Below are 15,343 nucleotides of genomic sequence, written 5' to 3' on the forward strand. Positions count from 1 at the left end.
ATGACAATCGTGTATAAAAGGAGCTGTAATGAGAGAGAGTATCAGATGCGCCTGCGGTCGCAGCATGTTGATGTTACCTGAAAAGGTGCTTTTAGTGAAGCTGTATCATCAGAATGGGGAATGTGCTAGTTCAGCGTTATGATCCTATCGGCATAGGAAGGGGATTCGAACGGGTAAAGGTCTGTTGACAAATGCAGCTGTGGCGAGAATAATTTTGAAGTTCGAAGCCACGGGTTGTTTAGACGATAGGCCCCGTAGTGTCTGACCGAGTGCAAGACGTAATGCTGCTGAGACAGTTCAGGAAGAAATGGAGACTGTAGTGGGCTCGTCTATGCACGGGGAAGTCAGTGCTTGTGCAGTCGCATGTTGCACTGGCATTCCATACACTACTGTTTGGTTGGCACTTAGGCGTACCCTCCGATGCTATCCGTACAAAATCCATCGGCATCATGAACTGTTACCTGGCGATTTGGTGAAGCGGAGGGCATTTGCGGTGTGGGAGTTTCAAAAGATGGCGGAAGATGACAATTGGTTGAGTAACGTGTTGTGGACCGACGAAGCTCATTTCACGCTCCGAGGGTCTGTCAACGCCCACAACTGCAGAATTTGGGCTACCGCAAATCCTAGAACTGTCATGGAAACTCCATTGCACACCGAGAAAGTCACGGTATGGATTGGATTTACCACATCTACCATTATCGGGCCTTTTTTCTTCAAGGAAATGCATGATTCTGGTTTTGTAAGTGCTACCGTGACGGGTGAGAGGTACGCCGATATGTTACAGAATCGCATCATCCCCAGGCTGGCTGATAAACACCTGCTGGAACGTATGATGTTTATGCAGGATGGCGCTCCACCCTATATTGCTGGATGCATGACAGATCTCTTGCGCGTGTCGTTTGGTGATGATCGTGTGCTCAGCCGCCACTTCCATCATGCTTGGCCTCCCACGTCCCGAGACCTCAGTCCGTGCAGTTATTGGCTTTGGGGTTACTTGAAGTCTCAAGTGTATCATGATCGACCGACATCTCTAGGGATGCTGAAAGACAACATCCGATGCCAATGCCTCACCATAACTCCGTACATGCTTTACAGTGCTGTTTACAACATTATTCCTCGACTACAGCTATTGTTGAGGAATGATGGTGGACATATTGAGCATTTCCTGTAAAGAACACCATCTTTGATTTGTCTTACTTTGTTATGCTAATTATTGCTATTCTGATCGGATGAAGTGCCATCTTCGGACATTTTTTGAACTTTTATATTTTTTTGGTTGTAATAAAACCCCATGTCATTCCAAGCATGTGTGTCTATTTGTACCTCTCTATCTACATTATTCCATGATTTTATTCAGTTTTCAAATTTATACTGACTTTTTGATCACCAGGTATTTTTATTGAGTTGAGCTGCTGAACAACCTGCTCAAGACAGTTTTCAGAAAATGTGTTCAATAGTATTTCACAGCAGTGAATCTATAGACATCCCAGTCTATACTCCATAGGTTAAAGTTGCCTCCAACTAGTATCTGATGAAGCCAGCAGAAAAATGCTCCCATTGTAGCACGAAAAATTGAAATATGTTCCTGTTTATTTAAAAGACTGTGGCTGAAAAATGGGGAACCAGCTGCCTCATTCTACCTTCCTCACCACCTTCAAAATGTTCCCAAACATTTAGGCAACTGAACATATTCATGCTTTTTTAACACACAACTCACCTTGAACTACCATGATCTCCCCTAACTGTAACTCACTCACACTCACTCACTAGTCCAAAACTGTAAACGACTCATACCCATCCATTTCCAGCTGCCCTTTTGCACTCACTCATTAAGCCCAACTCGATGTCATCATCTCTTTGTGTCTCTCTGTCATTGTCTCCTGTGTCACAGTCACAACCCCTTTGATCTGTCCTACTCCTACAGTCTCCTCTCTCTGTCACTGTCTCCCTCTTCCTCTTCCTCTCTTTTAAAGCTAATACCTCATTCCTTCCTTCCTTCCTACTGCTGCTGCTGTCTCTTCTCACTGTCACTGTCTCTCTCTTCCATGTCGTCATTGTCGTATACTTTGTCTTTCATTATCACTGGCTCTCACCCATTTCCACTTTCTCCTACTCTTTATTCCTGCTCTCCCACACTGTTTTGTCACTGTCAACTATGTTCTGCCACTGCGTCCCTCTCTTTCTTTCACACTGTCATTGCCTCCTTTGTTCATTTTGATAACACAACCACTGTCTACTGTCTCCCAACATATATTACTTTTCCACTGCTACTATCTTCTTTTCTCTCAGCATAAAAAACTGTGAATATGTTCACACGCCAAGATTTTTGGGAAAATTTTTAAAGGTGCTGAGGAAAGTAAAATGAGGGACCTGGTACACCACTTTTCAGTCAAAGTCTTTTAAATAAATAGGAACATATTTACATTTTTTCTGCTGGTTCCTTTCTTTTCTCTGCTGCAGCAGGGCATATAACTCATATGAAAAGAAATGTATCAATCAGTAAAATTTAGATAGTTTACTTATGTGAAACTGAAAGAATTCAAAACTAATTTTACTCCTCATACTGGATTTTATGAGCAAAAAATTTTGCATGTACTTCGTTACTACAACATGGAGTTTCCAAATGATAATGGAAATACTTTATAGTATATTTCTCTAGGCTAAAACACTTTATAAAGTACTTTTTCAGTACACAATGTTTTTTTTACATGCATATTTTATGGGTAACTTTGAACCTCAGCATCTCGGAAACAGATAAAGATACGAAGAACACTTTCAAAGCTTTTCAAGCTTGGGGTCTTAAGAATACATCGTACAAATTACAGCCATTAGTTATGCATAGCCATTTTTTAATCCACAGCTGGGTTTCGGTACCCAAATAAAAAGTTCTTGTCATGTTTTTAGGTAACAGATAAAGATTTTTGAAAATGCAGAGATGGCATTCTAGAGAAATGTCTAGAGAATTTGCTGTGGTTATTTATAATTTAGATTTCGCCTCATACTCGATTTTATGTGTAGAAGTAGGGTAACACAGTACCTCTGTATCTTGGAAATGGATGAAGATATCAAGAAAATTTTCAAATTTGTTTGAGATCAGGGTGTTAGGAATATATCATAAAAATTTCAGCCATTTTCTGTGCATAGCTACCTTGGAATCCTCAGCAGGATTTTGGTCTGCTGGTGACAGCAAAAATATAGTAAAAGAAAACTCATCTCTGGGTTTTTCAGTGGAACCCCCGATGAACTAATGAACTAATGGTGCCTGCATAAGTCCCATCAAGCCCACCATAGACCACTTCAAATGCAAAGAGAACCAACCAAATTGCTCCATTTGCCTAAGCAGGAGGGAATGTGTAATATTCATATTTTAACCGTATACTGTAGGGTAGTGACACAAGATTATTTTTCTGCTGGCTATACAAATGGTCCGTAGCCCAAGCGCTGTCCGAAACATTTAAACCTTTCTTTTTTACCAATAGAAACTGAGGTATGAGCACTAGAAAATCCTGTTTTTATGCACAGCGTTTTATAACATATTAGTTATGCATGCCGTCACATGCATACTGATATATAATGTAAATAGTTGCAGATATGTATTTTTGAGTTAAATATGTGAAACAATTTGATGTTGCAGCTGATGCATACATTAGTAATAATAATAATAATAATAATAATGTATTCAATGCATGATCAGCTATTCTTTTAAACTTGAGCCACAGTTCTACATTCTCCTGGCCATTGGTCAATGTTTTGAGTTCCTCTTTGAGATATGACATCTTTGCTTCAGTATCTAGCTTCCTGATAACGTAAAACAACCTATTTGTTTTAGTTGCCCTTTGTATTTTTGGAAATCATTAGTGCTATAACTGCCTTATTGTCACTGATACCAGTCTCAATGTGGATATCTTCAAAGAAGCATTACTATTAGCTCTCACATATTTCCATTATGAATAGATGCACAAACCGTCTGTTCTTGCTAACTTTCACAGAAGGCATTTAGTAGTGGTTTCGGAAGGATGAATGGTCTTGTTCACCACTTACAAAACGGCAAGTTTCTCAGTTGATTGTTGTGTGAGCAAACTATCCTCCAATAAGTCTAACTTCACTAAAGGACCTCTCACAGATAACAATAGACACAGCAACTGTCAGCATGGTTTGGACAGCTGCTTATAGATTTGCGAAGACACTTCTGTCGCTGTACTTAATAATGAAATGCAAGTGTTCTTGTGGTTTGGATAGTTTGATGAAATCGCAGATTTATAGCAGCATCCTGAAGTTCAAAATTTCAGCATAGAGCCATTCACCATCTGCATTACAACAGAAAATACTTTGCAAAATTTTCACATTTGGGCCTCAGGATCTCCTTTTCAGCATCGTAGCACAAGCTTCATATTTCATGAAGCAGCCTGAACTTTCTGTCTGTTTTGCTCAGTGAGGAGAACCTTGCATTCATTTCCTCTTGAAGAAGGACTAGTGTTCTCTTATCAGTCTTTCTATTTCTTGCTCATCCATCAGTTATCACCTCGCCAATCATTAGCTGTCTTTATCTGATCTGCCTTACTGTGTCGTTTACCCATTTCTCATATAAGTTTGCTCTTTACTAAAGTGACTTGCTAACTAACTCATCTCTTTTTTTTTCATGCATCTAGTTACACAGTGCTTTTAGATCAAACCTGGAGTTGTGGAAGTTCACTGAATGAGGATTTCATCCCAGAATAGTCAGGAAATCATTCATCATGTTTCATGAAAAGAAACTAATTATTTTTGTTTTCGATTCAGCAATTATTTCTACTCTCTTGACCAGCCATCACTGCAGTGCTTTTAAAGCACTGCGATCCTCAAAGTTAACTATCCATTTTTTCCTTTTCCAAGTTGGCCTAAGATGTCACTCACAAGTATTTTGGCATCTTTCTGGCTTATTTCAATCAAACCAAGCAAAAGTTTGTGTAGATGTTCAGTCTCACCTTCACAATCTATGTATACATATCTAGCAACATGCAACATTTGCAAACATTGCTTCACAATGAGGCATATCCAAATCCATTTTGCCACCACTTTTGTCTGTAGGCTCAAATGTAGCACTGTCTGGTTTCCTATACAGCTCAGAAGATTTCACTGCAGATGAACGACTTGTCCAGGCAGTTTTCAATAAGTCTCAAGGCCCCTGATACATCTGTTTCCAGAATTTCTCTCTTCTGTCCATCCTCTCTGCTGTCCTGTTTTTCTGGTACAGACTGTTTCATTATGTTCTGTGGGATTGGAAAAAATGCATTAAGAGTGAAGAAAAGGAAATAAAATAAGGCATATTCTGATAACCACATATAATTTAGATTACTTTTTTGCTTTTCCCATGTATAATATTCATGACAGCTCATCATGATGTGCAACATGTCAATAGGTTTACGAATAAGATACAGTTTCTCTGTTAATACATATGCTGGCAAATTAGATAACATATTTAAAAAAATATACATTAGAATTTAAGTTCTGATCAAAACACACACCCAGAACTTTTGAACAGTAAGTTTTATATATTTCCCTTCCCATGGGCTCACTTGTTGTTGTTGTTGATTGTGATGGTATAATATCTTTCTTTATACAAAATTGACTTAACTGCGTCTTTTTCTAAATTAAGTGATATACTGTTTAATGAGAAATACTGCAGCAATACAAGTAGAGCAATTAGAGAATTCAGGTAAGCTGTTTGTCCCAACACAAAGAAACAAGGGGGACAAAATTCTTGAGGTTTTGGCATAAGAAGAAAAAAGACCAGATTTTTATGCAATAATTACTCCTTAAATACACTGCTTAACAAAAATTTGGAATACTATCATAAAATGTAGTAAGCGATACTAGAGATCTCATTGACCTAGGTACTTCATGCATTATCCAGTTAGACCCCATATACTGGACAGTGTTTACTACTGGCATGCCTTGTGGTTGTCTTCCCGCCATGTAAACATACCACTGCTGCAGTGGCGTCCTGCAAGGAGTCCAGTATCAACAAAAGCTTCATTCAACTTGCATTCAGCATTGGAGTAACATGGCATGTAGAGGTATATGACACTTTGATAGAGTCAGGATAGTGGTTTTACTTTCAGTGGGTTATACACAGAAACACATTGCTGATCGGTTATGTGTCACTCAATGTGGCATGTGTAAGGTGTAGGGAAAGTACAGAGAGATGAGAAATGTTAACAATAGACCTTGCAGTGGTTGTCCTCATATGACAACACCAACAAAGGATTGTTTCCTCCAGCTGTCAACTCATGGGTACCCAACATCAGTTCACAGAAATGTTGGAAACAGCTTCTCCCGGGCAACAGAGATTTGTTTCTCAGACAAAACATTCCGTAGAAGATTGCATTAGGGTGACCTTCATTCCAGAAGATCAAGAGGTCCAATAAATGATTGTAAGATCCTACAGACATTAAGTCAGGGACACCTTCATCGTAGTCGGTGACAATGCAAGACCGCACTGTACTGTAGCAGTGTGTTGGTATCGTCAAAGAAGCAACATCAACTGAATGCATTGTCCAGCACAGTCCGCAGATGTGAATGCAATTGAGCATGTGTGACACCTGTTGAAGGTGGCCATTGCACAGTGTCCAAATCCACCTGACAATCTTGAGGACCTCAATGAAGCTGCCATTGAGGAGTGGGACCCTACAACCCAAGATAAACTTGATGGTCTCATCCAGAGCATGCCTCACAGAGTGGAAGAACTCATCCATGTGTGGGGAGGACTTACTCGCTACTAAAGATTAATAATCACCAGTGAAAGATTTCCACTCTAATTGCTTTCAAAATGTTCTCTTGGGAGAGAGCCTGCTTTGTTTCAAAATGATTTTTTGTAACTAACCAAACCATTCTTGTTTTCAGAAAGAATTATGTTTATATTGTTAATAAGATATTGTACAAATCTCAGGGGGTGTACAATAAGAAGTCATTACAGTAAAATGTACGGTATTCCAAACTTTTGTTGAGGTGTGTGTGTGCGCAAAATATGCACATCAAATATTCACAAGAGTTATTCGGAGGGGGGGGCTTCTACAGTTGAATGTGGAATTTGAACCATGGTGATAATAGGCATTTTTGACATACCTAGAGGTGGCAAAGGAGGAACGTACATGACTAAATCATGGGACCAACTGGGTATCGAAACCATAACCTATGTAATGGTAGTCTGGCATTTTTGTTACCATGCTACTGAATGGCACAACATGAACACATGTATTTGCTCTATAAAACCATGTATAAAGAAGAAACAATTTACTCACCTAAAAAATGACTTCACAAGTGCTCGAACAGAAAGGTTTAGGTGTTCGTTTTTCCCGCGCGCTGTTCGGGAGTGGAATGGTAGGGATATAGTATGATTGTGGTTTGATGACCCCTCTGCCAAGCACTTAAATGTGAATTGCAGAGTAATCATGTAGATGTAGATGTGCCACTCCAAAAATGATAGCTGTTGGTGACATGTTCTCCCTTTCCACCCTGCATAAGAAATGATGATAACACACTTGGTCAGGTTAAAACCACAGTATCAAGTCGTGGATGTGCAAAATGCCTTTACCTTGGCCTTTAGCATTTAACTGCTGAGTGTGCAGCAACAAAATGTAACAATAATGTTTTTGCGACCAGATTCTCCAGTATCAGGCTCCTTCTGTTGTAATAACACTGTGTGCTAGTGACACTACATAATCCTAGATGTGTCTCTCGCGCATTCCGTTACTGAGATCAACACAACTTTACAGTTAACTCATTTCAATAATTTTCACTTTACAATGAACTAAAAGAATCTCATTTCAGTAATTCTCTTTCAGATGATACAATTCAAAATATGGAACAACACACCATTCAGAATAGTTTGCATGTAACAATAATGTGATTCCTGTTTTATTGGTTCATTGTCAATCAGTGCAAATCCATGAAAAAGGGAAGGAAAAAATTACTCTTTATGCTTTTGTTATGATGCCTCTTTTGGCATATTGAAAGTGACTCTACCTAGTACCTTAAAAAAAGAAACAAGCACCTCTGTATCAGGGAGCGAGAGGTTTTGTTATTCAGCACAATCTATTCTGAATTGTACCACGATTTCCTTTCATATACTGGTCATTCAATAAATAATGCAACACATAATTTTGTCCCAAAGCAAGATGGTTTTATTTGTGATTTAAATGCACCATATTGTTCCCCAGTTGACTGAAGCAGTTGTTAGATTGTTTTGAACACTACAGTGGGTTGGTGGTGGTATGCTGGTGCCTTTCTCTGACTTTTGAACTGACTTACCCAGCCAGTTATAGGGGACCTACAGTTTAACATGGATTCTGAACCTTGGTGCAACTTGCTCCCGTTTATGTGACTGGGAAACCCTATTTTTCAATGTTATTTCCATTGAGTTCTATGGCCTTCACCACCTTAATGTGGGCCCCCATATGCCACAATGGTACTACTGTATTATTCTGCATTTCAGTGAAGTTTTTGCTGCACCAGTAACTTCCCCAATTGTTGCTGAAGAGCTCTCTGCAGAGCCTATGCTTCAGTGGGTCAAAGAGATTGAAGTCAGAAGAAGCGAGATCCGAACTGTAGGGTGGATGAGGAAGAACAGTGCACCAACATTTTGTGATATCCTCTTGGGTGTGCAGACTTGTTTGTGGCCTTGCATTGTTGAAGTGAAGGAGAAGTGCATCCACATTTTTGTGGCCACGAACATGCTGTAATTGTTTCTTCAATTTCCTAAGCATCTCACAGTAGACTTCAGAATTGTTCATTTGCCTATGAAGAAGGGTGTTGAAGAAGATTGTGGGCTTGACTTCAACACCTGAGGTGGTTGTTTCGTAGCACTACTTTCAAGGAGAAATGTGATGCCGCTTCATGGACTGCTGTTTCGTTTTTGTCTCAAAATGTTGAATCTATGTTTCATCATGTACAACAGTGTTTGACAAGAATTTGTCACCATCAGCCTCAAACTAGCAAGCAGTTTGCACACCATGTTCCTTCTTTCTTCTTTATACTCTTCAGATAGGCTTTGAGAAAACCAGCAATTGCAAATTTTTGAATACCCTAACTGATGGACAAGTGTGTCGGTACTATCAATAGAGATGTCAAGTTGAGTTCTGAATTGCTTGAGTGTTATTAATCCATTGCTTTGAATAAGAGTACCCACACGTTGTGACATTGCCGGTGTCACTGCTGCGTGTGGCTACTCTGTGTGTGGGAGATCAGACAGATTTCTTTCTTCTTGTTCTATTGTTGACAACAGACGCTTTGGCCAGCGACCAGTGACTTACCATGCTTTTATCCATAGATTCGAAGAAATTCAGTGAACATTTGTGAATCTACTTTTATCCTTCTTCATTTTTTCCTCCTGTCACAAAATTGCACCTCACAGGAATGGCACCCTGTGCATGTGCACCGACTGCCATACCCTAGTTACACCACTACTGGTAATTAATGTCTGTCCACTTATGTTCATTGTACACTATTAAAAGGAGGTTGGCTTTTAACCAAGACAGGCCCCAATAATATTATGATTCAGTGCCTGTGAATCGAATCCATTTATGATTTAGGCCACTTATCTTACCTGGGTACCTGTGGTACAGAACTGTAAACACGGTGCAGTGGAAAAATTTATGAGAAGAAGCTGTGTTATGATGTGAATGAAAGCAGTATTCAGTGAATTATTCCAGCTGCGCTTCAATACTGTCTGATACTAGAGCTTATGGGCTGTTTTTGATTTGAATATGGTTCAACTTTATATACATTTGTTTGTATCTATGTTGCCCTCTGCTTTGTGACTTTCCTTCAAATGACTGTCTCGTCAATCTTTTTAGTTAGCTAATATTTGTGAATTAATTCATTCCTTTTATTACAGATGCATTCCTAGGGATTCTTTCAACATTGTTACAAGTGTAAATAATTAATATCATAATGATCCCAAATGTAACAAACATGTTATTTGCCATATTCAAATAATCCTGTGAAACATTTAACCCAACTGCATTTTCCAATGAGCTCTGTTGGGGCAAAAATGCTGTTTCTTTTATTTTGCATTTATTAAATGTTTTAAATATCTTTAAATAGTATATATTTACAACTGTTAGTTAACAGTTCAACAGAACTGTGCTGTTTGCTAGACATTGTGTTCAGATTTTGTGACACATCTCAATATCTGTTCAAGGGCTCGAATGCTATTGTGACATTTGTCTTGAGACTGACTACAAATGTATAACAGATGGCTACTGCTTTACGTCTATCTTCATGGATAAAAATACAGGGTCCACGGAATTACAGTACAGGTATGAACAAAAGTTTAATGCATTTCACTTATTCACAAGTTATTAAGAAACTCAGTTGTTTAATATAGGGCAGTATATCACATAACAATGGAAATAGTACAGATCATAGCCTGAACTGCCCTCTATGCAACACTACCATTTAACATAGTTACAATGCATTTGTAGACATTTGTGCCATCACTGAACCCAGGCAACAAAACCAGTTTGGTAAAATTTGGGGTTTACTTCTTGATCTATGATTTTAAAGCTTTTTTAACTCCACCCTTGAAGAAAGTGAATGTGGACACTGTAGTGGATATCAGGAATGTGCAGCATTGGATGAAGAAGTTTGATATTGGAGGAATGTAAATTGTACATAAACCGTACAGTGACTGGCCGACATTTGTCACAGGTGGCAAATGCAGGCATACTGATGAAGTGATTCAAGGAGACGCACACATTAAAGAGTTCACAGTCAATAGTGAAGGCAGTAAATGACATTCATGCCATCAAGCATTATCACGATAATGTGTGCCCCTACACATAACTTTTAACAGTGATGCCTCTTGCACCCTACAGCTATGATTTGGGCCTGTGAAAGTCAATGTGGTTATGGATTCAGTGACTTCAATGAGGTTAAAACAGTTTTAAAATTTTGGAGCAAGAAGCAAAACCCTGAATTTTTATAAACAGATTTTGAAGCCTATCTTCAACAATGGTGCTATTGTGTGTAAATGCGTGGTGACTATATTGAATGCCGCTGTTGTGTAGAGGACAGATTAGGCTACAATCTGTACTAATTCCACTGTTATATGCTAATTATTAAAATTTTCTTGACACAGGAGGAACTACATTTTGATCCACCCTCTCATTTGTATTTTTTAAATATATTTGTAGCAAATTTATCTTGTATGCTGCTGTATATTAAATAAAGGAAAACTGAAAGGGCAGAAGATATTAATAATTTTAAGCAGCATCATTAATAAACAATTATCATTGTGTGTTTTTTGATACTGAGCTGCTCTGCCTCATTTCTCTCATTTTCCTTATCACTAATTTATGTATTATATATAGGTTCTGTGTCATCATGTTGTATACAGGAAGAACAGTTACTAGTACAATTTTTCTGTAATATGTCTTATCATTTTCATTGTGATGTAAAGTATGAAATAATAAACAAAATCTGCAGGCGATTGATATGGAATAACAACAATCAGAAAGGATACCCCATAGAAGAGGCATTAGTTGAGACAGGCACAATGAAACATAATGCAAGAAATATTCAGATTTTGGACCAAGTTCTTCATCAGCCATAGAAAAAACACACACATTCACATGAGCTAACTCACACACACTTGGTCTCTGTCATCTCCCGGTATAATACCCAACTGCAATTGCCTGTGTGGTAAGCAGCAACCGTTGCTGGGGTAGGTAGTGGGAATATAGAAGAGGTGTTGGGTGGGGAAGAGGAAAGGATAGCAGGACAGGGGCGGGGGATGTTGTTAATGTGGCACCATGGGAGGTGCAAGGACATATAAGATAGGGCTGCTAGGGGCAGCATCAGGATGCTGTGCTGGGGGAGGGGGGATGCCCAAAGCAGAGAGGAGCAAACTAGAGACATGTGAAGGACTATGTACATGTGCTGGCACTCTAGGGGGCATGCATAGTACTGGAGTCTAGGCAGGGAAGGTGGTAGGCAGGTGGAGGACAGAAATTACTGAAGGTTGAGGCCAGGTGAGGGCGAGATGGATTGTTAATTTGTCATGCCCACATAGCTACTTTTACAGGTGGCTCTATCTTTCGAAGGGGATAAGAGGTGTCTGTGATGAGATTGGAGTATGTGGTAGTGGGAGAGTGAATGGTGATGCACACACAAGCAGAGAAAAGGTGCCCAGGTAGCCAAGAACAATAGAACTTTATTACCACAGAGAAATTACACAATAAAAAAAGCAATAGAAACAGCTTCCTAATCTGCAGAAAGAATGTCACTAAACCAATACAATCATTGAAGGTGCAAGTTGAGCACTTAGTCTTTCATGACCAAGAAATGCTGCTGTAGGCACAGTTATTGTAGGCCACACTGGTGATGTTCAGATAAACACATTGAACTTGGAGGAATATACTCATGGCTCTTTTGAAGCAGAACATTGGTGTTGAGGCTGGGACTTACATTGATTGGTGAGCTGCTGGGCAGAGCCATATAAAGGCCAGCTGGCATAGAAATATCGTGGAGTAATAGTGTGTCTTGTGGCTCGCTGATGTGAGCTAGTGATGGCTATATCCAGTGAATGTGGCGTCCTCTGTTCTGCAATGGCTGGTGCAGGAAAGTTGAGCTGCATCGACTTGCAGGTGTCTAGACAAGGCGGCAGCCTGCAGCACTCTGTTGTATGGTTGGATCACAAGGCCACAGCTGTATGCCATATTTCTCTTCTCTTTGGAAAAGACAGCAGAGCCATCTCCCTTGCATGTGGTAGCTGTGGTGCAGGCAACAGCTGAAGTTATGGGACTCATTTTCCGAAGGAGGAAGTGGTGAAGCCATCTGGAACAAGTGGACCAGAGAACATAAGCACTTAAGAAGGCCAGCTGAAGGCTCAGAGGGGATGCCCCAAAGGGAAGAGGCTGGAACTCTGTGGAGAGAAGAAGGCCATGGAAGATGTAGGAGATGATCATGGTCAGAAATGTCCAGGGCTCACAACTAGGGTGCAGCAGCACAGAGTGGGGTGGGTCGAGATGAAAGCACACAGGGTGCTATGAAAATGCCTATTGGGAAAAAAATTCCAGTGTGTGTGTGTGTGTGTGTGTGTGTGTGTGTGTGTGCGCGCGCGAGTGTGCGCGCGCATGTGCGTGCATGAGGGCAAGCGCGCTGGTGCACTTGTGTATCTCACTCAGAAGAGATGACATCTGGGAAAGGAATTAGTGCCCTGGAGATGTAGGCTAAAGGCCGGTAACACGCAGGAAGGATGATGAAATGAAGGGTCACACAGCAGGAGGAGACAAGAAGGGGACATTGGGGGTGGCAGAAGATGGAGAGAGGCCGTCATTGGACCAAGAAGATGCTGGCACACAGGAGTCAGGGCAGGAGCCAGTGATGAAGGAAACGCCAGTGAGAGGCTGAAGGTGGAGAACGGCAAATGAGACATCAACAAATGGGCCAGTCTGAGTATGGGCCAGAGGCAAGGGGGCCGGCAGAGTGCGGACTAGAGATGAGTGGCTGGAGGCATGGTGGGAACTGGTATTGCTCAAACCCAAGGAAGCACTATTATTGGTGGCAAGAGTGCCGGAGACACCTGAATAGGTCACGGCAGGCACCGGACTGACACAGACTGCCCAGGAGGAAGGCATCATGATGCTGGTGGCTGATGGGAGACTGGCACTTGAACCAATGGTGGCCAAGGCATAGCATGGAAAATGGTCTGGGAGATCATTGTATGACCTGTTGCCTGAGGTGGCAGGAACCCAGAGTAGTGAGCCGCCTGCAGAAGGAAGGCCAGCCGTGGCCACAGGCTTCTGTCAGTTTCCACAAGTAACATCAGGCACTGCCGGTGGAGGGTAGCCACTGGACAAGGCAAGGAGCAGACCTGGAAGAACAAGAGACATACAAGGTTATCATCAAGAAGGACAATCGTGTTGCAGGGGCTGGTGGTGGTGCCGGAGTAGGAGCTGCTGTAGTTGCTGGCACTGGAGCTGGTGGCACCAGATTGGAATGTGCTGGATTGATGGCAGAGGAGGCAGTGCAAGAAGTGAGTGAGCGAGAGGCAAAGGGGCCAGAGGTGTGGTGGTTGGGCGTGCCCAGAAGAGAAACATCATGAAGAGCAGAGACTGTAAGGAGGCGATCCAGTGCAGCAAGGAACATGGGTCAAGAATCCAAGGCATCTCTATAATCAGGAGGAAATGGAGGCAGTAGCATTGAGTCCTTTACAGGGGGCATTGGGATGGACGAGGTGCTGTTGAAGAGGCTCTGAGGTGCACAGGAAGTGCTGAGTGTAATGAGGAAGCAAAGCTGCCCCATTCATAGCCTTTGAAAAGTGCTGCATCAAGTGAGTGGTATCCAGGTAAAATGCAGCAGTGTTGATCCTCTAAGTGCTGAAGCTGCAGAAGTGAAAGTTCTGCCGTGAAAGGAGCCTTGGGAAAATAGGCAAGCAAGACCAGCAATAAAAACACTTGGGAGTATCCAACAGTGACAATAGAAGTGTACAGCTTGGGAAAATGGAGCAGGCAGAAAGATGCCGGAATGAAGGAAGTGAGCGGCATTAGCACAAGATGAAGACAAGGCAAAACAAGCAAGGAAAGACAGAGAAGCATGCAACGTTAGGTGCACACAAGCAAATGCAATCCAAAGGAAACAGGAACCGAGGTGTTACTATCTCATTGTAGTGTCACAAGCACAAGAAGAGAAAGGTGCCCAGGTAGCCAAGGACAGTATAACTTTATTACTACAGAGAAAGTACACAACAACATAAGAAACAGGGAAGGCAACATAAAAGATCATCCTGATCTGCTGAAAGAATGTCACAAATGTTGATACAGTCCTTGAGGGTGCAAGTTGAGCACTCAGTCTGTCACAACTGAAAAAATCTGCCTTTGGCACAGTCGGTGCAGGCTGCACTGCCGATTTCCAAGATTCTGATTACATGCACTGCTCTTGAAGGAATATACTAGCAGCACTTTCAAATAGAACATCGATGTTGAGGCTGCGTCGTTCACTGGCTGGGGAGCTGTTGAGCAGTGTCTTATAAAAGCCACCTAGCAGTTGAATACCAGGTAGTAGTCTTGTGTTTTCTGGCTTGCAGATGCAAGTTAGTGACAGCTGTATGCTGTGAATGTTGCATTCTCAGTACTGCAACAGTTGACACAGGCGAGCTGAGCTGCACTGACTTGCAGGCATCTTGACAGGGCTGTGACCCACAGCACATTGTTGTGTGGCAAGTGACTGGATCGCAAGGCACCAGTCATATGCCACAACATACCTTGAAGGTGTATGGCAGGGAATGACCCATGAGGCAAGGGACGGGGGTAAGGGATGGAATACGGACAGAAAAGGATATTATGTAGGTTGCAGGAGGGGT

General features: G+C 41.3%; 1 protein-coding gene across 5 annotated transcripts in view; it reads left to right on the plus strand.

The window, feature by feature from the left end:
* Positions 1 to 15,343, plus strand: part of LOC124613994 (TGF-beta receptor type-1) — a 177,616-nt gene that overhangs the window by 23,760 nt on the left and 138,513 nt on the right. For all 5 annotated transcript variants that reach the window (XM_047142792.1, XM_047142789.1, XM_047142788.1 and 2 more), the window contains exon 2: positions 10,181 to 10,298. Coding sequence is in view for 4 of the 5 variants with exons in the window: in XM_047142789.1 (XP_046998745.1) it covers positions 10,181 to 10,298 (118 nt within the window). In the remaining variant the exon portion in view is untranslated. The remainder of the gene's footprint in view (positions 1 to 10,180; positions 10,299 to 15,343) is intronic.

Source organism: Schistocerca americana, chromosome 4 (genome assembly GCF_021461395.2).
Source record: "Schistocerca americana isolate TAMUIC-IGC-003095 chromosome 4, iqSchAmer2.1, whole genome shotgun sequence".
Classification (NCBI taxonomy): Eukaryota; Metazoa; Arthropoda; class Insecta; order Orthoptera; family Acrididae; genus Schistocerca; species Schistocerca americana.